At 38.2% G+C, this 27,719-nt stretch overlaps 5 protein-coding genes across 7 annotated transcripts; 3 read left to right on the top strand and 2 right to left on the bottom strand.

The window, feature by feature from the left end:
- The first annotated feature begins 259 nt into the window (after positions 1-259).
- On the top strand, positions 260-3,238 carry LOC128854964 (uncharacterized). Its single transcript, XM_054089495.1, has 6 exons — positions 260-448; positions 565-822; positions 886-1,043; positions 1,109-2,078; positions 2,142-2,291; positions 2,353-3,238. The coding sequence occupies exons 1-6, from the start codon at positions 403-405 to the stop codon at positions 2,613-2,615; spliced, it is 1,845 nt and encodes a 614-aa protein (XP_053945470.1). The 5' UTR covers positions 260-402; the 3' UTR covers positions 2,616-3,238.
- A 6,239-nt stretch (positions 3,239-9,477) lies between these two features.
- On the top strand, positions 9,478-10,660 carry LOC128854963 (succinate dehydrogenase [ubiquinone] cytochrome b small subunit, mitochondrial). 2 transcript variants are annotated; one of them, XM_054089493.1, is made up of 5 exons: positions 9,478-9,680; positions 9,758-9,873; positions 9,930-10,117; positions 10,187-10,394; positions 10,454-10,660. In XM_054089493.1, exons 1-5 carry the CDS (start codon positions 9,638-9,640, stop codon positions 10,478-10,480), a joined length of 582 nt encoding a protein of 193 aa, XP_053945468.1. In that variant the 5' UTR covers positions 9,478-9,637; the 3' UTR covers positions 10,481-10,660. The 2 variants fall into 2 exon arrangements, with proteins under 2 accessions (XP_053945468.1, XP_053945469.1); XM_054089494.1 differs by having other exon boundaries at positions 9,480-9,680; positions 10,187-10,660.
- Positions 10,596-12,888, bottom strand: LOC128854962 (phosphatidylglycerophosphatase and protein-tyrosine phosphatase 1). 2 transcript variants are annotated; one of them, XR_008453662.1, is made up of 5 exons: positions 12,496-12,888; positions 12,010-12,153; positions 11,633-11,950; positions 10,997-11,268; positions 10,596-10,944 (listed from the first exon to the last, which is right to left on the bottom strand). XR_008453662.1 is itself a non-coding variant. In XM_054089492.1 (4 exons), the coding sequence occupies exons 1-4, from the start codon at positions 12,505-12,507 to the stop codon at positions 11,143-11,145; spliced, it is 600 nt and encodes a 199-aa protein (XP_053945467.1). In that variant the 5' UTR covers positions 12,508-12,888; the 3' UTR covers positions 10,596-11,142. The 2 variants fall into 2 exon arrangements, 1 of the variants encoding a protein (XP_053945467.1); XM_054089492.1 differs by having other exon boundaries at positions 10,596-11,268.
- A 115-nt stretch (positions 12,889-13,003) lies between these two features.
- On the top strand, positions 13,004-14,786 carry LOC128854961 (26S proteasome regulatory subunit 6A-B). The gene is made up of 4 exons (XM_054089491.1): positions 13,004-13,091; positions 13,164-13,379; positions 13,438-13,858; positions 13,930-14,786. Exons 2-4 carry the CDS (start codon positions 13,170-13,172, stop codon positions 14,583-14,585), a joined length of 1,287 nt encoding a protein of 428 aa, XP_053945466.1. The 5' UTR covers positions 13,004-13,091; positions 13,164-13,169; the 3' UTR covers positions 14,586-14,786.
- Positions 14,787-16,139: 1,353 nt separating this feature from the next.
- LOC128854960 (protein sel-1 homolog 1) lies at positions 16,140-21,105 on the bottom strand. Its single transcript, XM_054089489.1, has 7 exons — positions 20,260-21,105; positions 19,887-20,110; positions 19,231-19,752; positions 18,989-19,163; positions 18,440-18,923; positions 16,818-17,022; positions 16,140-16,739 (listed from the first exon to the last, which is right to left on the bottom strand). The coding sequence occupies exons 1-7, from the start codon at positions 20,729-20,731 to the stop codon at positions 16,536-16,538; spliced, it is 2,286 nt and encodes a 761-aa protein (XP_053945464.1). The 5' UTR covers positions 20,732-21,105; the 3' UTR covers positions 16,140-16,535.
- Positions 21,106-27,719: the final 6,614 nt, after the last annotated feature.

Here is a 27,719-nt window from a genome sequence, read left to right as displayed (position 1 = left end):
GTTGCAATAGGGTGTAAGCGCTAATTACATATATGTATAATTCAGCAATATCCCAGCAATTTTCAGAGAATTTTTTACGTTACACAAGACTGAATAGGGTATCCTTCATCCCGATATTTAAAGCCCCTTTAGAACGGCACCGAGTACATTACAGGGCAGATAACGCATTGCCAAAACATAGCAGTGTAAACATATTATAATCATCATTTTATTCCGCTATTTATTTCAGTTAATTGGCATCATCGTTTATAACTTCGATTGTCATACTTGTTTCGTATTGTGTTATTTTCCTACACATTCCGTCGCTTAAATTTTGTAGTTTTTAGTTTAAATTAAATATTTACATTCCTTTTTAAAAACGTATATTTAAGTCTAACGCAAAAACCTAATGTTCAATTAAAAATGAGACTTTATAAAATCGTTTGCTTTTTTGGCGCTTTAAGCATAGGTAAATTTAATCTCATTAGCCACACCCTGCTTGCATTAGCAACTGCCCAACAATGTCTCTGACAACTGTGACTCAAGCTCTGCTTAATTGAATTTACAATTTGTTGATATATATAGTATCGGCGCAGTACAACCAGTTGGAACAAAACAAATGTATTATACCGAAGATTCTTCAGGGAAGTTGGTTCTCCTGGGAGACTGGTTACCCCACCCAAACGGTCATCGATGCGACCTCCATGTCGCGCCGTGGTGTTTGTATAACTATGTCTGGACACGGTGATGAGTACTCATTTGTATTTAAAGAACGTTCGGCAAATTGTTATCATTGCGTTCGAACAGTTATAAGAACACTGAATGTGTTTGAGAAAGTAGAAGGTATTTACATTTTTGCATATAATCCAATATTTTTAAATGATTTATCGTGGTGTTATTTTTTAGGACCATGCGTTTCTATACCGACAGGGGCAGAGCCAAGTGTAGAAAATGTATGTAAAGGGATTAGGGAAGACCAACAGTTGGTAACATTATTCAATGAAAATTTTGTGCCGATAAACTGTCGGTCATCGCTGGAAGGGGTGTGGCATTTCACTTATCAGGTAAATCACTGTTTGAAATAGATCTTCGTTTAAAATACACAAAACCGTTTTTCCGTTCATATTAGAACCGCTTCCGATTTACTGGCGTCTGTAACAAGCCCGATGCCCGTATTCAATCATGTCAGACAGCAGGTACACAATTTTTGATACAAAATCAGAAATTCAACGTGACCTACCAACAGTGTGAGGGTATGGAAGGTACCTTTACTGGTACAGTAGAATACAGTTGCTTAGGTGATTGGTTTGTTGGGAAAAATCATTACTTTGCTGTAGCTAATACGAAAGAATCGCGCAAAGATGAAAAGTATCGATGTTTTCTTAAGAATCGAGATGATGATTTGTACATTGGCGTTTCTATCACTGCTGAATGTAATACATTGAAAACGCCAGAAAACTCTCCAGAACGTTTAAAACTGACCCCCGTGAAAGCGGAATACGTTGAACCGGGCTGCACGCTACCCCAAAACTTTTCGGGCGAATGGGTTAATACAGCAAATATTGATGCCGATGTGTCCATTAGTGAAACTCACATTAATGAGACTTACTATCCTGATAGAGCGCGTTATCGGCGTACAATCTATGTGTGTCGTGAGCGGCGTGACAATCGAATTATGATGGCTCGCCTTACTGTTGACGGTTGCCAAAAGGATTACGTATGTTTTGATTTTCAACCACGCCATCACAATATCATACGTTATCGCAAGGGTTTAGCTGTTATTAAAGATGATTTCAGTACAGTTTGTTCGTGGGTGCAGTTTAAGAATGCTGAGTCGTGGAAGTATGATTTGTTTTTAGCAAAGAATCCGGTACCAGTACGCTGCCCAGTGGCAGGAAAGTTCAACTTTACACAACGTGGGGAGCATCCTTTTAGAACGAGAATTCTTGGAGGTGTTACGCTAAGTCCTCGACCGAACATTCATTGCAAGCAAAATATATCGGATTTGTCGGTATGTGATACGGATCAAAAAGAATTGGCTATTGATGAAAATTACTGTCTGTCAGTGGACCATTTGGGAAGACCTGTGGATATATACAGTATGTCATATACAAAATATCATTTTAAGTAAAATGATTTTATGTATAAATTTAAAATTTCAGGTGATCCAGATTATCGGATGAAGTGTATTGGCTTTTGGAAAGAGAATCTCAAATCTTATCTTATCACGTATGATGACTTGGATCCACTCTCAAAATATCGCTGCTGGGTATATCAACGCGCTGACTTGAATCGTGTGCTCATGTCGCAGGGTTCGTATTTATGTAGACATCTAATTGCTATTGTAAACTAAGTATTTTTCCAATATTGCAGCGGTTGGAGCTTTTTGTAAATTGAACCAAGATGTAACCTCATGGAATCACACCGAAGGTGCTGCAGTTGCCATTGACGCCATGGAGTACGAACGAGAGCGTGATGATTGTCCTATGTACTTCGATGACGGCGCCTATCCATGGAAAGACTCGGATGCATCTAATATCATATTCGATTGGGATTTTTATAAGGCCGCAGCTAGTCCTTTAATGTCATATGGTAGTGTAGCTTCTATATGCATTATTGCGAGTATTCTCTTTTAGGCCACAAATCGTGTTCAAATTTAATATTAACAATTCTTTAGCTTAAGGAAAGTTTATACATTTATCGATTCAACGAAATTAGTATATTCAGGAATCTAAAAATAGTACGAAAATTAACCAACTCGAATGTGTCTTATTAGTCCATAAGTAAAAACATATATACATACATATCAGCTGTGTACATTCCGTCCATTGTAGAATTTCATTGAAAAGTGCAAACCGTATTAGTTTTAAGTGGAAAATTGTTTATAAATACAGTGAAATTCCCCATTACGGACAGTCCTTATAACCGGACAGCTCCAATAACCGGACAAATTTTGGGCACACAGGTTTTTCATTCATTTTTTCATACAAATATCATCCTAATAAACGGACACTCTAATAACCGGACGCGGACAAGGTATTTCAAACCATTTTCATAAAAAAATGTCTCATAAACGGACAAAATTCAAAAATATCACAAGCAAGCTTTGTTGTTCATTATAAAAATGAAACAGGTGATTCCCCTTTTAACATGTATACACTCATTCAAGTCCTGCGTTTTAAATTAAGAGTAGTTTTCCATTCAGTTTGTTAAGTCAGTTGCATGCGAATGGTTGCGTTCAAAGGCATAGATGACTAGATGTGAAACTCTTTTTCTCGTGAGAGCGCTGAAAAATGTGCATTTTTTATAACATTTTCCAATATTGCCACACCAGTAGAAACATGAATTGGGTATTTCTGAACCAAAGGTCTGGAATTTTTAGTTTCCACACCATCATTGAGGTTAGTATTTAGTGTGCTGTTGCCCAATAACCTTATATCACTCGTAAACAGCTACATATGCTAAAAGTAAGCACAATCCGTATGAAATATGTACATAAATAAGCAAAAAATTTAAAAATTTATATGTAAATGAAATTATTTAAAACTGAAATACAAAAGTAATTTAATAATTATAAAGTAATGAACGCGAAAAATATAAGTTATAATTAAAAACATGACTTATTGCGATTTTTTAATATAACACAGAAATTGGGTAACAAAAAAAAAAAAATTCTCAAACAACGAATAGAATAAGTTAAAGCAGATTACCTTTAATTTTTTGTAAAATATCTCAAACACAAATTCAGTTCCCTTACTTACGCTTTCCAACCATAGAATATTTACGTATATACAATACAAATTTACATAAACCAACACACAGTTTTCAATAAAATTACATTATGTACATAAGACTAATTAAAAGTAGAAGTCGAAAGGGATATAACGAGCTTTGGATTCTACAAACTCCCTTCAATTATTACATTTCAATTGAATTAATTTAAAGACAAATAATTATAAACATTTCAACGCGTCATTTCTCCACTATGAAAAAAGGAACTGTTTTCGTCAATTATTTTTGGCGCGTTTCTTCTGGTAGCCAGCCATTTCGCCTATCAGCTGTTCAAAATCCCATAATGTGTGAGTGCTACCAAGTTTTGAAACGTCCTCATGGGCGCGCTCTCTCTCAAAATGAATAAGTTTCACATCTAGTTATCTATGTTCAAAGGTTTTCTCCAAAGGGATCAAAATGTTTTCACTGAGGACAACAATATAGAAGTTCAATTTGACCAACAAGATGATACTATGGACATAAGTGATTCAGAAGATGAATTTTCAGAAGAAATAAGTGAGCCTATAACATCATAGGATGAGGCTTTAAAACTTGTTGCGGGCTTGAAACAATATGCAAAAAATGACTATGTAGCTTTTCAGCACATTAAAAATATCGAGAGTCACTTTGAAAATGAACATTTTAAATTAAAGCAATCAAGCATTACCTAATTTTTTCAATCAAACTAGTATTGCAATGTAAAGACTTGTACAATGTACTTAATCGCTATATGTACATATATGTATTTATATGTAATACTAAAGTATGCAAATATTCTTTACTTCCAAAAATTTCTTAAACTATGTACAATACAATTCATATGTGTGGTATATAAATATTTTGTGACTTCATCCCTTATAAGCGGACATCTCCCATAGCCGGACAAAAACACTGCGACGGTGAGTGTCTGGTTATAAGGAATTTCACTGTACCTGTATTATTTAAATAATTCATTTTACAAACCCCCATTTTTAAATGCTAAATCTTAAATAAAGTTTTGAAACGATACTAAAAAGATTGTAATTTATTTGCAGTTTAATGAATTTAGTGGGTGTATACGAGTAACGGCCACTTTACTAAACGAGCCTATAAACCATTCGTTGGCTCTAAATTATCTTTTACTTTGTTGTTGTTGTTGTAGCAGTATCTTCGGCCTGTCAGTGTAGTGTAATTACTAGTCGTCTTCGTCTAGCCCATCTAACGGTAGGCCCAGGAATCTGGCTGTTTCGACGGGTTGGGTCCAGAGGGAGTGAAAAGGTGGTTAGTGTCGTGCGGGGTGCCTTCACATGCTGGACATATGTTTAGTATGTCGGGGTCGATTCTGGATAAGTAGGAGTTTAACCTGCTACAGTATCCAGAACGTAATTGTGCCAAGGTTACGCGGGACTCTCGGGGAAGCTGGAGCTCTTCGTCTGCGATAGGTGGTGGTTGGACTCCGATAACGGCATTCGGGGGTCGGGAGCTTAAGAAGGTGGTAAGGGTCTCCCGATGAATGTCGTTAATGGCCTGTCTGTACACTGTCTGATCCTGGAGTGGTCTGTCTGTTTTGTCCTGGATCTCGTCCACGTAGTTGAGGAGTGTCTCCTGATGTGCCTGGAAGGTGGCTCAGGCTCGAGCAGGTGTCTGCATGGGTGAGGCCTACGGTGACACCCTAGCAGAAACTGCCTGTCGAGCATTTTGTTGTGCTCCTTAACAGGGAGCATGTGAGCCTCGTCGTGCAAGTGTTAAATTGGGGACATCAGGAGACATCCTGTCGCGGTCCTAATGGCAGTATTTTGGCAGGTCTGGAGCTTCGTCCACTGCGTATCATTGGTTCCAGGGGACCAGTCAGGCGCGGCATGTTGAGAACCGGTCGGCCTATTGCTTTGAAAGTCGACAGCAACATTTCTTTGTCTTTGCCCCAAGTGCTGCCGGCGACCGACTTGAGGACCTTGTTGCGATTCTGTACTCTCGTTGCAATAGCGGTTGTGTGCGCTGAGAAGGAGAGCAAGCTGTCAAAGGTGACTCCCAAAATTCTGGGGTTATTAACCGTCGGTATTGGGGTATCATCGACGTGCACCTGAAGTTGCAGCTTGACCTCCTTTGTCCAGGTGGTAAAAAGGGTCGCCGTGGATTTAGTGGGAGAAAGTTTTAAGTTTCTCGCAGTGAAGAAGCGAGAAAGGCGGGCGAGGTAGTCGTTCACTTTAGAGCATAGGCCATCAATGTCATTGCCCGACGCCATTATCGTGCAGTCGTCGGCGTATGAGACCAGTGAGACTCCCTCTGGTGGCTGGGGAGTTTCGAAATATAGAAATTAAAAAGCAAGGGTGAAAGGACACCACCCTGCGGTACTCCTTGCTTTATTTTTCTCTGTTTTGAGGTTTGGTCTCGAAATATCACCGACGAGTGACGACCACTCAGGTAGTTCGTGGTCCACCTCTTCAGCCCTGGCGGGAGTGTCGACTGTAAAATGTCATCTAGTAGCGTGGCGTGGCTGACTGTATCGAAAGCCTTTTGTAGGTCCAACGCTACTAGGACAGTCCTCTCGCAGGGGCGGTTTTGATTTAGTCCGCCGTTTATCTGGGTGTTTCTGACGGTGAGTGCCGTGGTGGTGCTGTGCACTCTACGGAAACCATGCTGGTGTGGGGCTGGAGTCAGGTGTTCTGTGCGGAGTGGGGGTAGAAGGGCTTCAAGCGTCTTCACTACTGGGGAAAGGAGAGTTATCGGACGATAAGATTCCCCTTGGTTGACGGGTTTCCCAGGCTTCAGTAGTGGGACCACTCTCCCTAATTTCCACTTATCAGGAATGATGAGAGTGGCCATGGACAGGTTGAAGACCTTAGTGAGGTATTCTACTCCCAATGGACTCAGCTTTTTCAACATCAGCATGTTTAGTCCGTCGGGGCCAATGGCTTTAGATGGTTTCATATTTTTGATGGTCCCCTGAACCTCGTTGCTGGTGAAAGTAAGCGGTGCACTGTTGTTTGGCAGTTTGTGCAACCGTCTGGTGGCACAACGTTTGGATCTGTCGACCGGAGGATGCAGTATAAATTGCCGGCTAAAATAGCTCGCGCATCTCTTCGGGTCCGACGAAGTACGACCGTTGAAGGTGATATCCACCTTGTCGTTGTGCTTCGTCGGGTTTGACAGGGACCTTACGGTGGACCAGAGCTTGCTCACACCAGAGGTGAAGTTACAGGACTTCAGATGCTCTACCCATTTGGTCCGCTTATGTTGAGTGACCAGTTGCCGGATCTCCGTATTGAGATCCTTTATTCGAGGAACCCCGGGATCGGCCTGGCGTAGGCGGTCACGCTCGTTTGCCATAACGGCTGCTTCGGCTGGAAAATTGGGACGTAATTCTCGTATCCGTCCAGCAGGTATGAAGCGAGCCGCGGCGGCTGTGATCGCCTTGCGGAATGCGCGTTCGCCTGCGCGCACATCGGTGGGAGTGGGTAGGGCTGCGAAGATGTCCTCAGTAAATTCCGCGAATCTGGTCCAATCAGCTTTGTTAAAGTTGATGTATGACCGGTGATCTGCGGAAACGAAGTCGGCAGGTCTCTCGATCGAGATGATAATGGGCAAGTGGTCTGATGCAAACGATAGCATAGGTCGCCAGGTTATGCTATTTATCAGACCAGCGCTAGCAATTGTTATGTCAGGCGAGCTGCTGCAATTTCCCACTACCCTAGTGGGGGCGACGTCGTTTACAGTGCTGAACGTCGAATCGTCTATCTGCTCTGCCAATAGCTGTCCCCTACGATCATTTGGCAGGCTTGAATGCCAAAGATCGTGATGCGCGTTAAAGTCACCTACTACCAATCGGTTTTCTCCCCTGATAAGCGCACCAATATCAGGGAGATATCCTGCCGGGCAGCAGGTGACAGGGGGTATTGAATATTTCGAGCTCGGCATCGCCTGACCGGACAGCTATACCTTGATGTTCTAAGGTGCTGTCCCTGCGGTCGATGCCTTCATCAATAAGACGATACTGCACTGAATGGTGTACTGGTTGTCTCGCTCGCGGTCCTTTCGGTGCACATTGTAGCCGTCCCTGGTAATCAGGGGGGAGCTAGCGTGCAGTTTTGTCTCCTGGACCGCAGCTATCTTGATTCCGAACCGACTCATGAAGTCGACTATCTCGTCAATCTTGCTCGTGAGTCCGTTGCAGTTTAATCGCAAAAGCTTGAAGCTTCGCGGGAGTGTCGTCGTAATTCGGGGGGTGAGGGATGCGTGATGTTGTCTGCGTTGGCCCTGCTGTGCGTTCCGCAAAATGGGTAGTGGCCTGATGTTGCCTAATGGCCGCGCCACTGGGGGCGGTTGCGGGTGCAGAGCTCTGCAGCAGGGGGCAACGTAGTCGCGTGTACACTCACGGGTGGTGTGCAGGCGGAGCACCTCCGAAAATGGCACCAGTCAATGCAGGAATTGCACTGGACAGTTGTCAAGTTCCGAGGAACTACGGTCCGACACACGGAGCAGACTGTGCGGGGAACCAAGAACTGCTGGTTTGTCCCCGCACTGGGGTAGGAGCAGGAGGGTTGTGGGTTAGTAAGAGAGTTGTGTTGCTCTTGGGGGCTCCTTACCGTTGAGGTGTTGTTAGTGGCGGCAGTGTGATGTGCCGGCACTGAGGGCAGTGCCGCCTGTGAGCGGGAGCAACACGTGGCCACATACCTTGTGGACCACTCCCTGTGTGTCTTAAGGCCTGAGCAGGTCTTAAGATGGCACCACCCGTTGCACTGGTTACACCTAACCGAGGTGGAGTTCGGGTGGAGCCGTTTGTGGCAAATGCAGCTGTAAAATACTTCAGGTCCGGGGTTGGGTTCGACGCCAGCCCGGAAGAGAAGCATTTGGAGCAAACTGGCTGCAATGAGTCGCTCCTGTGACGAAAGATTGGGGGTAAAATACGGTACACTAGACAGGGCTAGTTTACTGGGGCGGCAGCCCTTGGTCGGGAAAAACCCGAGTCATTCCGGCAACATAGAACCGGCTGCATTTATCTTTTACTCTAACGATTCGCTTTTTCAACTTTTTGGCGCAAATAAATCCGGTAGCTCCGAGAAAACGGTAACACTGGATTAAGAACCCTGAATCGTATTGAACTAATTTAAAGCTTGCAATATTAGTGAACTAACAACCAACACTCTTTATTTACATCGCTGTATCGGAGTGAGTAATGGGTGATTCCCTTTGGTGGGTCCGGGTTCAAATACCATGTGGTATGGAAACACCAAATTCTAGAAAACAAAAGTAACGAAAAGGGGGTGTGAATAACCCTATTAAAAACTTAATGTCGTTGCAACTATATTTCAGCATTCAGGAATATTTTCCATTCATTTAAAATGTGATTAGGTTGCAAGCCAATTGGATATTGTATCAGCTATTTTGTATTGATATTCTTTTCATCTGTTATATGCGAAGCTGTAGAGAAATAATAAGAAAATTGAGTATATTTCGACATATTTAAATTCCAATTGATTTTGGGTGGTGAATTTCTTAGTCGATTTGGTTTTAACGGAACGTTCTAGGAACTGTATATTCTGTCTTTATATGTTCTTTATTTCAGACCTAAGATGTTTACAGAGGTACCGAATACCGAATGTCGCACTGCAATATTATCGAAATCTATGTGAAGACTACTGCGGTTATGTCTGTAAGTTCAACCTTCGCGATTACTAAGTGGCAGCATCAATTTTTATATCGATAACACCACAATTCGAATTGGCAATGCGATAGTTATTAACATTCTGACGGCTGCTTTTTATGAACTGTCTCTAAAAAATTATAGAAAACACAGTCCAATAACAGAAAGGAACGAGAGAAAAGTTTGCAAATATTTTAGATTCACGATCCTTAACCAAATTCGATCACTAATTTATTTAAAAAACAATTAGCCTAGTTATATTCGAAAATGGCACTCTCATTTATGCTGCGTAATGCCGGCAAATTCAATGGTAAAAATTTTGTATACAATAATTTAAATTACATAATCACGTAAATTATTTCTTGCTATTTTCATGCTATTATCAAGTTATTGGATTGGCGAAAACCACTGCCCAGCTGTCTATGCCATTTAGGTCGTTGACCACAAAGGGTGCAGTTTCTGCTGAAAGTCTGAAGACTTTGGCATTGATTAAAAACTCACAGGTAAGTGTATGAACTTATAAGTATATGCGAACATTATACATATAACTATTTCATAGGCAATGTCAAGGAGCTTTTCTTTAAGTTCTGTTAAAATGGCAGCAGCCAAGGGAAATCACACACCATTGTGGACAGCGGAACGTTTACTCTCCCTTTCTCTTCTGGGTGTAGTGCCGGCTGCCTTTATTTATCCCTCGCAAACACTTGATGCCCTTCTTGCAGTATCCGTAGTGCTTCACTCCCATTGGTAGAACACATACTTTAATATTATTGAGTAAAGTCTTATGTAAATATGTTTCTCTTTTGATATTAAAAGGGGTGTGGAAGCCATGATTACCGACTACGCACGGCCACGGGTTGTCGGGACTTTGGTATCAAAAGCTGCTCATGGTGCCCTAATTTTGTTATCTATAGCTACCCTTGGTGGACTTTTCTACATCATTCAAAACGATGTGGGAATTGCAAATTCTATTAAGCAGTTGTGGAAAATTAATGGTTCTGGATCTAAACCAATTGCGGAAGATGCAAGTAATAAGTAATTGTTGATGTATTTTTTAATTAATTTGCGTCAAAATAATGGCAGGCTTTAGAAGATTGCACCAATCAATGAAAAGCATTTCTGCGAAAGAATAAAGCGTTTTATTTGCAATAAACATAATTATTAATGAAAAGGGGAATTCTCAATTGGTTTGTAAAAACTTGTTACACTTCGAAAGATATCGATCTTGAGTTTTAAATACTATGTAATATTATTTGTTAAAATAATATAATATTGGACAATTCTAAGTTAGTCATTTGTGTTTTGCATGTATAAACATTAATCATTTTTATAAACAGCATCGGCTCCAGTAAGAATTCTAGAAATCAAATACATCCATAAATACCATCCGGTGATCATTCCCTTCGAAGTTAGATACTTCCCTTCCATCTAATGCTGGCTTGCCATTTCGGTACAATTCTATATTTGCTGCCATCTTAATCCCCTTTACTTTTGTGTGGGCCACCGAGCATAAACCCTTCGCTTGCCTTTTTAAAACACATCTCGTCGGCCCATTAGACGACTTCGATGAAGATCTGCAATGCATAGGTTTATACACACTGCTACATTTATGTCGAAATTTAATACTTATGGAAGTTTGTGTAATATATTTTATTATGTTATAGAAATTGACAACGTTAGAAAAACGAGCTAAAATGTAAATCATAGGATTTGCGAATGAATAAGGCCCATAAAAGCTTGATCTATGAACCTAACGCTTGGAAGCATCAATGTCACGTATTTTCAACGTTTCTTTTGTGGAATATTCTTAGGGCATCCCATTGCATTGTGTGTAATAAAATATGCGGACGGCGGGCACGCATGTGGGTTACTGCTTGTTCTGGTGTCCAACCGTTTTTCTAAAATAGAAACAATATGAATAATATACACACAATTCAACAAAAAATATGCAAAGTGACTGAAGATATGCAGAAATATGAGATAAGCTTCAGGAAGATATACTTCTTCGAACTGTATTGTATTCAGTAGAATAGGGACTAAAATAGGCTATTTTTAGCCCATTTGCTGGTTTTGAATGCAAATAATCAGAATATAGAACTTAAATGTAATAATGTATGTATAATTACTGGAAGAGGCTTTGATGTAAACGAAGTATATAAAATTTATATATAATATATATATTATATATATATATTATGTATTTGATACCTCTAACTATTTACATTTCTTTATCGCTTTGCATATAAATTAATGTTGACTCACCATCATTAAATAACAACCAACAAGTGTTGCGCTACGCGTGCGCCCCGCCTTGCAGTGCACATACACAGTCCCAATATTTTCTGGTTCAGAGGATGTACTTAAACCTTTTATACGCTTATCGATAGGCAAAAATTTGTTTATGAATTCTACTCCACTGTAAAGTCTATCTTGATTCGGTGATTCAAAAATATCTGTTGTGGGTAGTTGAAGAAATTCCACTCCAAGCAATTTCCATTTAGGTGAATCATTAGAGAACATAGATAGTTCGTAGTCTTCATTCATAGATACGACAGCTTTCATATTTTCATTGGTGATCAACTAAAGAAGAGTTAAAAGTAAAAATTTTCTCAAGTGTGCCTAAATGAAAGTGTACTTACTTCATTTGCCTGAGAACGGAAGGGTAAGGCACCCAGTATAACATTATCGTCAATGCGATCGTACCAATTTCTCGAAGTGGCCTTTTCCATTAAAACATTATAAAGCAATGTTGGGTAGAAGGAAACACGGGCAAGCATTGCAGCCTGTTTGGAAAGAACAGTTTTTAGATAATACTTATAAAAACGAAAGTTTTATTATTAGACGTGTAAGTACACCTCGTCGTACAATAAACAATTAGCAACTGCTTCCTAAACTATATATGTGTTATATACAAGAGAGCACAACTTTCGCCAGACTCTCTGTTTGGACTCTTTAAGCGCAACATGTGTTTCTCAACTAGTTTTCAAATGAGAAGTGCTTGCATATCCACAGTGGTATACAAGGCGCATCCCATTAAGATTCGCCTTTGTGGTTAACAATAATGATAAGCATCGTAGGTGGTACATATATTCGGACATGTGCTCCTACTGCGGCACTTTACTTACACTCATTTCCATGCCGTATTTTATTGAAGTCGAATTTCAAACAAAGCAAAGCCGAACACACAGAGCTGTCTGTTTTTCTAATCTCTGAGTCACAAACTTCGATATATTGTTGCGTAGGAAATTCTAAATAATTTACATAATCACTTGGAACATTTATTCAATGCTTCATAAAATACGCGCGATTTTTTGTGAATTCTGTTTTTGTTTTTAATATACGCGATTCAGTTGGAATATGCAGAGTTTTCGCGCAGTTGCTTCAGACTTAAAAATAAAAATTTATACTGTCCCGAAACAACAGAGTTGCCACTACGACACTGAAACAGTAATAAATTACTGACGTTTTAGAAGGCTTTATACATTTTAAACACAATTTATTTAGAATGATATATCTATTCTATCTACTCATTTTTCGTTCAAATTTACTTCGATAGGTGTCGAAATTTTTCGGCTTCTTGTACGATTCGATTAAATAATCCCCCATTTCAATTGCTTGTTATCGAAAATAGAGAAAATCAAAGAACTCCAAAACAAAAGTCATCGGAGGACAAATGTCAAAATAAACACAAAACAAAAATTTACAAGTCATCGAAAAATAAGTAAGTGAGCATCATATCGGCGAGATTCTGAAGATATTTTCATTGTAAAATTAAATTGCAAATAACTTTTAGTTGAAAATGGCTACCACCCTTGAGGATAAATCTATTTGGGATGATGGTGAGGAAACATTAGGAGAAGAGGTTCTTCGTATGTCAACCGATGAAATAGTCAGCAGGACGCGTCTGATGGACAATGAAATCAAAATCATGAAGAGTGAGGTTATGCGTATAACTCACGAAATTCAGGCCCAAAACGAAAAAATTAAAGATAATACTGAAAAAATAAAGGTAAATAGTTGGTTCAACATTAAATTCTGGGATAAATTAAATACAATCTACTAACTAGGTCAATAAAACCTTGCCGTATTTGGTGTCAAATGTAATTGAACTCCTCGACGTGGATCCTCAAGAAGAAGAGGATGACGGTGCTGTTTTGGTGTTGGACAACCAGCGTAAAGGCAAATGTGCCGTCATTAAAACTTCTACCCGTCAGGCTTATTTTTTGCCTGTCATTGGATTGGTTGACGCTGAGAAACTTAAACCAGGCGACTTAGTTGGTGTAAACAAAGACTCGTATTTGATCTTGGAAACATTGCCTGCGGAGTATGATGCGCGCGTTAAAGCAATGGAAGTGGATGAAAGACCGACTGAGCAATACTCAGATATTGGTGGTTTGGATAAACAAATACAAGAGTTGATTGAGGCCGTTGTACTACCAATGACGCACAAAGACAAATTCAAAACATTGGGTATTCATCCACCAAAAGGTAATATCTCTAAACTGATTTTCAAATTGTTTCGCTTTTATTTAAGTCTTGAATTTTTGTTTACTCCATAGGCGTTCTATTATATGGTCCGCCTGGTACTGGTAAAACGCTATTAGCCCGTGCCTGTGCTGCCCAAACCAAATCTACTTTCCTCAAGTTGGCTGGACCACAGTTGGTGCAAATGTTTATTGGCGATGGTGCAAAATTAGTACGTGATGCCTTTGCATTAGCTAAAGAGAAAGCACCAGCCATTATTTTTATCGACGAGTTGGATGCCATTGGTACAAAACGTTTCGATTCGGAGAAAGCCGGTGATCGTGAAGTACAGCGTACTATGTTAGAATTGTTAAATCAGTTAGATGGGTTTAGTTCCACCGCCGATATTAAAGTTATTGCAGCTACAAATCGAGTGGATATTTTAGATCCAGCTTTGTTGCGTTCAGGGCGACTTGATCGTAAAATAGAATTCCCACATCCCAACGAGGAAGCAAGAGCACGAATTATGCAGATTCATTCACGTAAAATGAATGTTAGCAGCGATGTAAATTTCGAAGAGTTGTCACGTTCCACCGATGATTTCAACGGCGCACAATGTAAAGCTGTGTGCGTAGAAGCTGGTATGATAGCATTGCGTCGCAATGCTACTTGCGTTACTCATGAAGACTTTATGGATGCTATCATGGAAGTACAAGCGAAGAAGAAGGCCAATCTTAACTATTACGCTTAAACACGAATTAAAAATAATTCGCTTCTCTCTTTTACTATGAACTTTTTAGTTGTCTTACTAATATTATTTGTAATTAAATGAAAACGATCCATTGGAAATAAAAATATTTAAGCCCAAACCGTTTTCAAGTACTGGTATAACCGAAATGTATTACATACATAAATAAAACCAACAAAAATATTTGAATATATGTGCACAATTTCCAAAGCTATTTCGTTTACAAAGGAAGTTGTTTATCATTATTTTGTTTAAGGGGTTAGGGGTAGTTAGAGGCCCGAAAAAATGATGATTTTCAATAAATTTTTTGCTAGAACAGCATTAATACATCATGTTTAGACTTGACTTTTCAAAATTAACAATACGAGTATAGCGGCGTCAGGAAATATTTTTAAGATTTTCGAAAGAAACCGACAGTTAATTGCAAAATTTTGAAAAAAAAAAAATCCTTCGGTTAGGCACGAGTTTTTTATATTTTTCAAGAGCAGTATACATTTTGAAATCTACTAAGCGGTTTTTAAATTACAGTGTCCACCAGTTCAAAAAACATAGTTTTGAGTAAAACGTATTTAATGCATTCACTTCAAATTTTCACACAATATTTTTAAGATTTTATAATATACTTTAAGAAAATACAAAAAAAAACAAATTTTTTGAAAATTCTGATTGCCCCTAACCCCTTAAATGCGAATAGCATTTACACTGAGCTCCTGTTAAGTCTGTTTAAATATATTATCGACAGACGCGATAACAATATTCCCATGACAGTTGGTCCTACGTTACTGAAACGGCCCGGATTTATAGCCGGTCAAGGTCTGCCACTCCAACAGTTGCTAGAACACGTATGGGAATGTTTAAGCTGCTACATCCTTTGAATTCTTTCTATAAAAGATACGACCTTCGGAGATTTTCCACGTCCCTTAGTCTTACGATTATGTATATGTAAATACCTTATCTCAACATTGCATCCGTAAAATGTTGGTGCTTTGTAATGTTGTGCCTTGCAACCCTATTGACGTTTTGGAACATTTTATTTACTTTGAATATTAAAAATTAAATTAAATTGTCTTATAATGATAAAAACAATTTCATTAAAAGTTTTAATTAAGTTTTCTTCGTTTTCCGCCATTTTTTCCTTTGTACATGTACACATATTGCTTTTTGTTGCGTATCGAGAGCATCAGCGATACTTTTACGAATGCGATACATCGTCAAAGATTTCAGGGTTGCGTTTAGGAACAGGATACTTTGTGCAAACACAAAGCAACAGTCGTTTTGGAAAACGCGAATATAAGCGAAAAATTTCATAGTATTGAGATACCCCAATAATTTGAAATCGATCACACGAGATGCTTTCGATAGAAGAGGAAAATGTGATTTCTACCATCAACAAAAGTGAAAGACGCTGGAAAATTCTAGTTACGGTTAGAAGGTTAAGCGGTAGCTAATTTGCTTTACAAAATAAAAAAAGATTGTATTTAGAATGGATTTTCAAGTCTTTTATGGAGTTAATTTCTAAGTAACCAGATTTATCCTTAATATAATTAAAGAATAAACTTATGGTATAAAATAATTTATTTAAGCAACTTTTAAATAATAAAGGGAATTATTCTCGTATGCACATAAAAATCTAAATATCGATTCAGAAAGTTCCATTATTACAATAGATTTCATTATTGTTTTAACTTTTTAAAATTCTAAAATGTGCTCATTCAATCCGCCTCTGTATGGAAACGACAAGTTATTATAGTTGCATGCCACAGGACTAAGTTTCATCGTGGATTTGGTAGGTAGTAGCGGCGGTGTTAACGGTAATGCAACGAACAACATTAAATTATTAACTGTTATTTACATATATCAACTAATTACGCCTATAAAAGTATTACTATTTAGTAGGTTTTTCTTTTTATGCTTATTTCAACATGTCAACATCCCTTCAAACATATATAAACGCTATTCTGGTTGTTGATGTGGATCCAATTGTTCTTCTTCAGGGTGCGCCTGCTCCTGTTGCGGCTGATCAGCTGGTTGTTGCTGTTGATATGGGCGTCTTGTATACATAATAAATCCCAAAAGTAGTGTTAAAATAGTGATCATATATAAATCCCAATTAGCGGCAATATTTTCATCCATGTAGAAGATAAATTTGTAAGGCGACTAAAAAGAATTATATTCAGAATTATTTCCGAAAACAAAAAAAAACGAATTCCCAGCATTTCTATTTAGAATTCTTACCTCCTTTACGGCTTCAATCTTTGCAAGCATTTGTAGTTTAAGTAGTGCTATTGCCACCGGCACCTTAGCATCGGCATTTGTTTCGGCCGCAAGATCGTAGAGACGCTTTGCGAGGTGCCAGTCTTTCTTCATGCCCAGACCTTGCTCGTGCATATAACCAAGATTGAACATTGCTTGAGCATTATACTGTTGCTCGGATGCTTTCCTATAAAATTCGAAAAAATTTAATTCAGTTAATTTGTTTACCAAACGGCGAGCCACTGCGTTGTAGCTTACGGACTCGTCCGTTGCAGCACCGATGACTAATCTAAAACATCTGCAATATCTACTATGGCTAGTGCACTTCATTCAAACTGACCATGGAATATCGAGTTATTCTAAAGGAGCTGGCTAAGCGGTGCACCCGAATGTTGTCTGGGTTTCTGGAACCTAGAAGTCGCATTGCGGATAAGCTGACTAGGAAGGTAACTGATCTTAAATCAGTAAATTTTGCCTAGTATGTTGGCAATCCTTTACCACAAGCAAGCTTTGGACCACGTCGGTCTACATCACGCAAGCCAATGGAGGCCCCTTGTGAGGTAAGTAGGCAGGTCTAGCGAAGACGTAATAAGGTGATTACACTACACTGACAGGGCGAAGATACTGCTACAACAACAACAACAACAAGTAATAAGTACAGAACTATGTCCCTCATCAATCTACACCGGCCTTCCACTAGAACAGTTCCATCTATTGTCTTCTGGCGCAGCTGCAGGAACGGTTGGGGTTCCATCTATTGTCTTCTGGCGCAGCTGCAGGAACGAGCTGTTAAAAAAACAACAAAGGAGGAGGTGAACACTGTCGAACACTTCCTCTTCCACTGTTTTTGACATAATGGGACATCATTGTCTAGGCTCTTACTTTTTGGATATGGCAGATATACTTAGAACCCATAGATCTTCATAATACCAAATTATATTGTTTATCCGTGAAACGGAATAGTTTCACCTCATTGAGAAATAGAGGGAACTTGATCCTAAACTAGTGGTATCACAATGGGCCTCCAGGTCAGAGGTCTTTACCAATCCTACAAATTTGCAGAGATGCGGGAAAAATCGCACTCACTTCGTACTAGCAAACTTCGAAGGTCCTATGGTATATTTACTATAATAAATAAATTTCTAAGTAAAAGTGTTCGAAACTAATAACTTGAACTTAAACTTGTTTAATTGAAACAAAAATGCTATTACGAACTCCTTAGTTGCAACAGGTTAAACATTTCTTAACTCAACATTCGTAAAATCTTATTTCATGTCCGATTGAATTGCAATGCAGTTGGCAGAAAATTTCAGTGAATTACAGAAATTGCCCGAATGTTTACCTTTATATGGCATAAACGCAAAATTAATTTTTTTAGAAATAATTACTGCTTTTAATAGCTGTGATTGGCAAAAAAAAAAACCTAATACAATTTATTGAAAATATTTTATTAAATTTTACATTACTCATTCATTCATTTAAGCTTGTTGTACTGAAAAGAATCTTCTTTTCTTATTGTGGTAAAGTTACCGTAATAAATAATAATAAAAATAAATCAAAACTGGCACTAAATTCGTAATTATAGATTTGTTTGTTGTACTCACCTATATAGTGAAGCTGCCGTCTCAAAATCTACAATCGTCCCCCAGCCATAATAGTAGTAATCCCCCAATTTTACTTGTGCCGCCGAGTATCCTTGTCCTGCCGCTCTTTTCCAATAGTAGAACGCACGAATAAGTTCTTCATGTCGATCGTGGAATATACTTACATCACCGCGGTCTAAAACAAAAGCGGCATTGCTTTGTGCTACTTCGTAGCCTAATTCGGCTAATAGAGCATATTGCATGTACGCTCCGTCGATACGATTCCTTTTGTAATCACTGTAGGCGTGCATCATATTTGTACTCCAGCGTCCACGTTCAGCAACATTCTTAAAGAATTCTACAGCGGCGGGGCAAGAACGTAACATGCCCATGCCGTATGTGTGCATTATACCCAAGTTATAGTACGCCAATACGTGGCCTGACTGTGAAGCCAAGTTGAAATATTTAAGCGCTAATTTATAGTCGGTTTTTACACCATTCCCCGCTAAAAAAGTCAAGCCATTATTGAAATCCTCAAGTTCATTTCACTTAACTGTATCGAACACTTACTAAAGTACATGTTTCCCAATTGCAATTGGCCGTCAACCCAGCCCTGATCAGCTGCTTGAGTGAAGTAATTTAAGGCCTTGAGGGAATCTTTTGGCACACCGAGTCCTTTAAGGTACATTAATCCCAGACCACTCTGTCCAACTGGATCGCCCAATTCGGCAGCTTTTTTGAAATACTTCAATCACACAATAAATAAATGTTCATAGGAAATAAGTGTGCATATTTGTAGTCATTAAATTTACCTTAAATGCGGTCTCGTTGTCAGCTATAATGAATTCACTTCCCTCCAGATATAGTTTGCCCAAAAAGGCGAAACCGATTGCATTTCCTGCATTTGCTGCTTTGGTGAAATATTCCAACGCCTTTTGGTGATCTTGCTGTATAGCTTTCCCGCCTTGGTAGTATAGCTGACCAAGACCAACTTGTGATTGGACATCTCCCTTATCGGCTAGCAACTGATAATAGTCAACTATTTCTGTTTCTTGGCTGCCAGGATTTTCAGATTCATCTAGCAGGCGTACTCGATGTACGACAGGGCCGTTAGAAAACGTGACTTTTGCTGCTACTTTTTTTGCCACTTTTTTGTAGTACATAAGTGCCTTTTCACAATTAGTTGGTACGTTGATGCCATATAAATAGCGATAGCCCAGAGCCATCTGAGCAAATGTATGCTCACCTAATGCGGCAAGTGTTAGATGGATTAACGCAAGTGGTTGGCTTACATTTTTACCACCAACACCCACCGAGTATAGGAATGCCAGACCCTAAAGTTTATTAGGTTAGTGATTAAAAAAACACTATTTTTATTTAAAAGTATAGAAAAGTAACACTATTACAGTTTTCTGTAGTGTTAATTTTTAATGAATATTGTTATTTCAAAATATTATTTTTTAATTACCATATTGGCCTCCGGCACTCCTTCTTTGGCTAGTTCATCGAACTCTGCAGCAGCCAACTCGAAATTTAGCTCGGCATAATGACCTAGTAGATGTGTCCAAGCCAGTTCTGCACGCGCTTTAAGATGTTTCATTTCTGCAGCACGTATTATGAGCTTATAAGCTAGATCTTTATCACTGCGGGGTTTTGAGAGCATATCCATTGCTTTTTCGTAAAGAGTTTGAGCTGTAAACAAACCGTTAGTATATATTTTTAACATTTGTTGAAAAACATCAAGACGCACACCAAAATTTCGAAGATGAAATAGGCCAAACACTAAATGAAGGGTGTAAACGCCAATACATATATAGATTTTTATAAACTCATGTGCGTACCTTCAATTTCTTTCGGCGTCGGATCTACAGCCTCTGGTGCTTCACGATTTGCTTCAATCGCCTCTATTTGCTCTTTTAATTTAAAACGTTCCATATTTTCATTCCAGAGACGTTCGATTAGGGCTTGCTGTAAGAGTTTAGAACGTTGTCCAATCTCCTCTTCAAAAGCTGATAAAGGTGCTACTGTAGTGGTAGAGTCTGTGGGCAACGCGTTCTCTGAAACGTATTTGTTCGCTTTGCGTTCATTGCTTGATGTGCTGCTTTCCGTTAAATCTGCTGTTCCTTCATCACTTTTCGTGATTGCTTCTGAATTTGAGGCAGTTGGTGCAGTCGTTGTCTCTTTGTGTGTTGAACCTTGAGTAGCGACATCTTTGGATGTGGGCAACGGCCCCTGCAATTCAGCAGTTGCAATATGGAAAATTAGAAGCGGCGGGAGCAGCAGCACAATAAGTGGCTTGAACCGAATTTTCATAATTTCTTGTAGACAGGTGGTTAACGTTATGTACGGCGTGGCGTTTGATAAAAGCTACGGTTGTTTTTTATGTTTCCTTTGAATATTCCTTATGATTGTTGTAATGTTCTTTTATGTTTTGCCCGTGGTGTGGAAAACGGAGAAACATTACGAATATAATTGGCACAAGTCAAGAACTATTTTGGATGATGTCGTGTGCAATGATAAATTTTCTTAATGTTATTAGTTCAATTGCACCTAAATATCAAAGTTGTGATAAAACTGTATGCCCAATTCACACGTAAGAAAAAAATTTTTCTTACTTTAACTGAAATGTCAATATAAACTGATTGGCGGGTTGCCGCCTTATTAAAAAACATTAAACTAGTAATACGAATGTGTTTGAATGAGCTCGGCGGAAATTTGCGTTAAAGTACATTCACATTTGCATTAATTACGAATAAATCCAGAAAATTTATCTACCCGTTCACATATGGTAGATTACCAACAAAACTGACAATCAGCTGTCAACTGACGTGTACTGAGGTTTGAAAGAATTATGGCAGCAAGACGCATGCGAAATTCGATATTACATTTTATAATAAGTCGTTAGAGGACACAGGTTTATGGACACACGCTTTTTTTCTGTTATATGAATGCATAGTTAATAATACCTAACAAACATTTTATTAGAATTATATCTACAAACTTGTTTTCTTTGCCGGCATCCATTTTAGTTTTACTTTGACGTTTTTCTTTACACTCGTAAAAATAATGCACTATTACACAGAAAACACAGGGTTGTATGTCAAAAAGTATGATTATTATCTAGGATTATTTTTATAATCTCAGATTTGGTGAGAGAAATTTTGTATGGGAAATCTCGCTTTTTAATTACGGACTGGGAGTTAAGCACGAAAAAGTAGATCATCTACTTATATGTGAATGTATTATTATTAAGAAAGAGAAGTATAAATTGCATTTCGATAGACACTTAACCATTTCAGGGACTATTTTCAATACATTTTTCCGATATATGTTTTAACTTCAAATCTGAAATAACATTATCAGTGTAGTCAAATAATACAATAATTATGAACTTCGCTTGATAAGAGACTGATTTTAAAGTGAACTAACAAATAACGTGGAAACGACAGTTACGTCAAATAATTTAATATTATTTATTTTCCTCGATTTTGAAAAGTCTCACATCATGTCGCTTCGCAATTCAAATTCAATACAAACAAAGGAGGAGATATTACATGTTTGTGAAAATTAAGTGAATATTTTGGTAATATTGTGATTTGTGAGATTTGAACTAATCAAACTTAGGAAAACGAAGTGCCGTGTGCTAAATTGTGAAAGCACAAACTAATATAAAGCCTCCAAATGCAGTTTGTTTGCGTTTTTTATGCGGCTACAGACGTCACGAAAACTAAAGTAACTGTTTTGGGAAAGCGCCACCTATGGTACTCAATTCGCTTTATTGATTGAGTGGCTTTTACTTGGCGTTTACAGGGAACAGTTTTGCAATGGCAATAGCAATTCATTCCCACTTTTGTACTAATCCATTCACGATTCACATATTGATATCTAAAAAACTGTTACTTTATCTTTCGCGGTTTTGACAAGCCTGACGTCAGCTCTCTTCGCAATACAAAACAAACGAAAAAAACAAAAAAGGTGTGTGTGTCAGCTCCGACACGCGACTGGAGTTTACTCCTTAAGAACGATTACCGTGATATTTAAAAATATATTTAATATGCAAAAGGAGTAAATGAAGACCTTTTCTATATTACTAGAAAAATATAAATTTATTTATTCTATTCGCTATAGTAAGCCACCTGGAATGAACAATTTTTTTGGGGTTTTTCTTTTTTAAGCTGTCGTTGCAATGCCCACTTATAATAGCACTACAAATATCAAATAGGTATTTTTGATCCGTACTTAAATCTTTTTCACTGGATATATCTGGTAGTGTGAATATAATTGGTTTATAATTGACGAAAGAAAGCTTCTCACAATCCTTCAATTTTTTCTCTATTTCACCGTTAAAGCTTTCAGACGTAGAGCCATCAATGTATTCAAACAAATGTCTAAGCGGTAGTTCATTAACGTGTAATTGGCAGATGAACCATTGTAAGGGTTTTTGAAGACAATCTCCTCCAAAGGTTCAGACGATATCACTGGTATATGTAGGTTCTCAACGAACGCACAAGCACTAGATAGGAAACGGAAATAAGCACCAAAATGTGGGCACTGCTATTTCTCACTGAAAATTAGGAACCATAAGGAAATATATATTTCCTACAAGTTTGCACCAACAAACCAGCGCCACAAGGAATGCAGTGCTTTTTCTCACGAGAAATCAGCACTCACAAGGAAAATTTATTTCCCACAAGTTTGCACCAACAACCAAGCGCCACAAGATATGCAGTGCCTTTTCTCACTAGAAATTCGCACCCACAAGGAAAATATATTTCCTACAAGTTTGCACCAACAAAGTAGCGCCACAAGGTAGGCAGTGCTTTTTCTCACTAGAATATAGAAAAAGGGCAACGCGTGACTTCCGTCAGCGTACACTTCCGGTGATTCACACGATTTTACCACCCATATTTTTCATACCATGGGCCTTATATATCGTTTCTTAAGGAGTAAACTCCAAAAAAAGTGTGCATTTGTCCGGAGTAATCTCAGCAACGCGTGTAAGGAACACAATGAAAGTTTCACATATTGTTGGTGTTGCTTTGGCAAAGGTTTCTGTGAAGTTTGGTTGAAATCCGATAACGCGTGTGTGTGCTGTGTGTCGGTTAAGTGAGTGTGTTTTTGCTATTTGCCGCACGTATTTTTTGTACCGCACATTGCATTCATTAGAATTGAATACATTTTGGTCGTGTGTGTCTGGGCCGATTATTATGAAATTTGGTATATATATATATTTTTCCACGGAGAAGGTTAGTATAATATGCTTATTGATTCCACTCGCCACCAGGTGGCGCTGCCGAAGGCCAAAACGAGGACCCGGGTAACCCTAGGATGTGTTTTTACATTGTGAGTATCAAATCAAAGCTACTGATGAGTGCTTTAATACAGAGTATTTTTTAGATCTCTGAGTGACCAGGGTCTCGAGATATAGCCGAAAAGGTGGACCAAGGTACCCTTGGATGTGTTTGTACAATATGGGTATCAGATGGAAGCTGTTGATGAAACCTTTAAATGAAGTAATTTTTACTGCCCGTTTCCGGGATAAAGAAAGGAGATGGAGCTGGAGATGGAAGAGGAAAAGGAATAGCTACAGGAAGAGGAAGAGGAAGAGAAAGAGGAAGACCACTTATTATTAAAAATAAAAAAAAAATTCTAAAAAAATTTTAAAATGTTACATATACGCTTATTATATAATCGTTAATCTGAAGTCAGTTATAGGGAAAAACTCATTGTATCATTGCCGGCGTGATCGGTGATCGTTTCCTTAATTTTTTGCAGAAAGGTTATGCTAATATGAGATAGGTATTACCTATATCATTCATATATTTACGTATTACCTGTGTACTCACAAATATACGGTTGATGCACCTGGAGGTACAGGAAAGACTTTTTTGCTTTCAATAATTTTGGCAACCTTAAGATCGCAAAATAAAATAGCCTTAACACTTGCTTCATCCGGAATTGCTGCCACTTTGTTGGATGGCGGTCGAACGGCGCATTATGCTTTAAAATTGCCGTTGAATATGCATACAGAAGAATCACCCACCTGTAACATATCGAAAAACTCTGGCATGGCTAAAGTTTTACAACAGTGTAAAATAATTGTATGGGATAAGTGCCCGATGGCACATAAGAAGTCACTGGAAGCGCTTGATAGGACATTTACGTAGTAAAAATGAAATGTTTGGTCGTGCCTTAGTGCTGCTGGCAGGTGATTTTAGACAAACACTGCCTGTTATTCCTCGAGCAACTGTAGCAGATGAATTGGCTGCATGTTTGAAATCATCATATTTGTGGAGACATGTTCAAACACTCAAACTAACTACAAATGTACGTGTTCTAATGCAAAATGATCCATCAGCTGCTGAATTTTCAAAGCAATTATTGGATATTGGAAATGGCAAAGTTCCTGTCTATAATTTACCTGGCTTAATAACTTTACAACCAAACTTTTGTCAAATAAGTCAAACGAAAGAACAGTCAAAATTACAAAAATCATGATTGGCTTAGTGAACGAGCCATCATGGCTGGCAGAAATAAAGATGTGAATGAAATGAATGCGGCTATTTTGGCTAACATACCAAGTCCAGAACAAACATATCGATCCGTTGACACGTTACAAATCAATATGATATTGTAAATTATCCCACTGAATTTTTGAATTCCCTTGATTTACCTGGATTACCGCCACACATGCTAAACTTGAAAATAGGAGCGCCGATTATTATGTTGAGAAACATAAATCAACCACGACTATGTAATGGCACTCGATTAGCAGTTAAGAGATTGATGAATAACGTCATTGAAGCAACAATTTTGAATGGAAAATACTCTGGTGAAGACGTTTTAATACCGCGAATACCAATGATACCATCGGATATGCCGTTAGAATTCAAACGTCTTCAATTTCCTGTTCGCCTTGCATTCGCGATTACTATTAATAAGTCACAAGGCCAAACTTTATCAATTTGTGGTATTGATTTAGAATACCCATGTTTTTCTCATGGCCAACTTTATGTTTCATGCTCAAGAGTTGGTAAGCCATCCGTATTGTTCATTTATTCAACAACGCATGGGAAAACGAAGAATATTGTATACCAAAGAGCATTACAATAAAAAAACTAATAAAGTAAATCACATCAAACGTTTTTTAGTTGCTACTACTATTCAAAACTTCTTTCATTACTATTCATGCGCGAGAATTTTTATAAAAAACACACAGTATTTTCCGGCTTAATTTAATTAATTAATCTAGATTTTTTAAAGACGACCAGCGGAACAGGCGGGGTTTCGCTAGTAATTAATATAAAGCAAGAAAGTATGTAGTTTTGAAAGTATAATTTGTGTTTGGTTGTTTCCATTCGCGAAAGAATCGAAGTCAGAGCAAGTAAATTGTTCGAAACGACTCTAACAGCCCTATTCTGTGCATTTGACAAATTAACAATATATGGATTATTAATCAAGATTATTATCAGCTAAAAAGCTTTTCGTTAATCTGTGTATGTATTGTACCACAATTGTAACACTTAAGGCATTGCTACCCAGCGCTTTTCCCTACATCGTGGTGAATATTGTAAATCAAACATGGATCATCTGTTTTCTGCAACGTATGCATATAAGCTGCGGGAATGCATTCAACGATTGTTTCGAATATCATTCATTACAATATTGCTCCGCCCAAGATCAGCGCAAGATATGTAGGTGTCGAAAATTTACCCTACCGCAGAAGCAACTAACATACGTGTCGAGTGTCCACGCGTGTTTTTCAACCTGTTTAGAGAAAACAGAGATGAATTATTGGCTGATACTAGAGACGAAATTTGTGCTTATCGCTAAGTCTGCAACTAAGTTGAAGCAAGACGGCAGTGGCAATGTCAAGGACGGATAATCAGCTGGAAATATGATGTTTACTGCTTACTGAAATCCAGAAGGCGAATAAAAGAGCTAGTATTACATATTATGCTACACACTTAGTAAAACTAAAAGATGGCAAGAAGGAAAGAGAATGGGAAAATAGATAGGAAGTGTGCTTATTCTGCACACAATGCGACCCGTTCACAAAGCTAATATACATAGTAATGCAATGGCTGTCCTATAATAGTATCATAGTACTATTACTAGTATTAAAATTATTATTTATTTCAAAACAGAAAAAAAAAATTATAAATACAAAAATAAATTCGAGATGAAAATTTTCTACTGATGATGATGAACACTGTATTATTATTACTATTTATTAAAAATGTTTATAAAAAATGACAATATTATAATTATTTAACTACAAACTATCAGAGCTTACGACGAAGTCGGTTATCGCTTTTGGTTTTGATACAACATTTTGAAAAAGAAAAGGAAACCATACATAATAGTTTACAGGGTTTAATCGGTTATTGATTGTTTGGCCGAGCTATTCCTTATATTTGTAGGGTTCGTCTTGATATTTTTCATGGAAGAAATACTCCCAATGCTTGCCGAGGAGCGGCTCCTATTAGAAAACACTTTTTCTATTACATATTTGGAGTTTCGTGTCCGGGGTTTCGAGCCCGTACACTACCGAATGCACTTCCCTCGTAATAAAAAAACCAATCCATAACAATGGGAGGTGGATGGTGATATCGGGCCTTCTGTTTGGTCAAACCGCATTTCTTTCGAAATGAAGAAGGAGACACTATTACGGTCAATGTATTTCCGCAAAGAGCGATGTTAACCGACTTTCTGTAGCCGGAACTATGTAGATATAACCGTTGTATCTGAAGAATTGACACAATGCTCGAAATTTTGGCCGAGCTCCTCCTCCTATTTGTTTCGTGCGTCTTGATGTTTTTCCACAAATGGAGGGACATACAGTTTCAAGCCGACTCCGAATGACAAATGGTTTTTTGTGAGGAGTTTTTTCATTACAGAAATATACTCGGAGGCTTGCCATTGCCTGCTGAGGGGCAACCTCTTTTGGAAAAAAATTTGTCCTATCATTTTGCTGTTTCATGCATAGAGATTCAAACCTACAAACTCGCGATTGGTAGATACATATTGGATAGCGCCATCAAACATTGGAGCGACTACTTAGAGCCAGCAGCTGAAGTCGAATGGGGTTGCACAGGCTCGAAAATGCGTAAGTTCGATATTTATTAAGTTTAAATCTAAAAGTTTTGAAAAATCCTTAATAATATTTTGCATGTCTTATTTTTTTTTTCTCCGCTTTAAAATTGAAATTCATGGCCTAATCCGATTCAATCCCATAATTATCACACCCGCTTGTTTCTATGTAAGAGACCAACCTTTATAAGCTTTGATCACCTACTTG

The sequence above is a fragment of the Anastrepha ludens genome, chromosome 2 (assembly GCF_028408465.1).
Source record: "Anastrepha ludens isolate Willacy chromosome 2, idAnaLude1.1, whole genome shotgun sequence".
Lineage (NCBI taxonomy): Eukaryota > Metazoa > Arthropoda > Insecta > Diptera > Tephritidae > Anastrepha > Anastrepha ludens.
Note: the sequence above shows the minus strand (reverse complement) of the source record. Positions and strands in the feature narration are given on the sequence as shown.

Coding starts and splice junctions, on each gene's coding strand:
- LOC128854964 (XM_054089495.1), top strand. CDS start 403: ATGAGACTTTATAAAATCGTTTGCTTTTTTGGCGCTTTAAGCATAG. Junction 823..885: donor TGTGTTTGAGAAAGTAGAAG/GTATTTACATTT, acceptor GTTATTTTTTAG/GACCATGCGTTTCTATACCG. Junction 2,292..2,352: donor TCGTGTGCTCATGTCGCAGG/GTTCGTATTTAT, acceptor CCAATATTGCAG/CGGTTGGAGCTTTTTGTAAA.
- LOC128854963 (XM_054089493.1), top strand. CDS start 9,638: ATGGCACTCTCATTTATGCTGCGTAATGCCGGCAAATTCAATG. Junction 9,681..9,757: donor TAATGCCGGCAAATTCAATG/GTAAAAATTTTG, acceptor GCTATTATCAAG/TTATTGGATTGGCGAAAACC. Junction 9,874..9,929: donor CATTGATTAAAAACTCACAG/GTAAGTGTATGA, acceptor ACTATTTCATAG/GCAATGTCAAGGAGCTTTTC.
- LOC128854962 (XM_054089492.1), bottom strand. Junction 11,951..12,009: donor TCCGTTCTCAGGCAAATGAA/GTAAGTACACTT, acceptor ACTCTTCTTTAG/TTGATCACCAATGAAAATAT. Junction 11,269..11,632: donor TTGGTTGTTATTTAATGATG/GTGAGTCAACAT, acceptor TTTCTATTTTAG/AAAAACGGTTGGACACCAGA.
- LOC128854961 (XM_054089491.1), top strand. CDS start 13,170: ATGGCTACCACCCTTGAGGATAAATCTATTTGGGATGATGGTGAGGAA. Junction 13,380..13,437: donor ATAATACTGAAAAAATAAAG/GTAAATAGTTGG, acceptor TCTACTAACTAG/GTCAATAAAACCTTGCCGTA. Junction 13,859..13,929: donor GGGTATTCATCCACCAAAAG/GTAATATCTCTA, acceptor TTTACTCCATAG/GCGTTCTATTATATGGTCCG.
- LOC128854960 (XM_054089489.1), bottom strand. CDS start 20,731: ATGAAAATTCGGTTCAAGCCACTTATTGTGCTGCTGCTCCCGCCGCTT. Junction 20,111..20,259: donor GACGCCGAAAGAAATTGAAG/GTACGCACATGA, acceptor GTTTGTTTACAG/CTCAAACTCTTTACGAAAAA. Junction 16,740..16,817: donor AGATTGAAGCCGTAAAGGAG/GTAAGAATTCTA, acceptor AATTCTTTTTAG/TCGCCTTACAAATTTATCTT.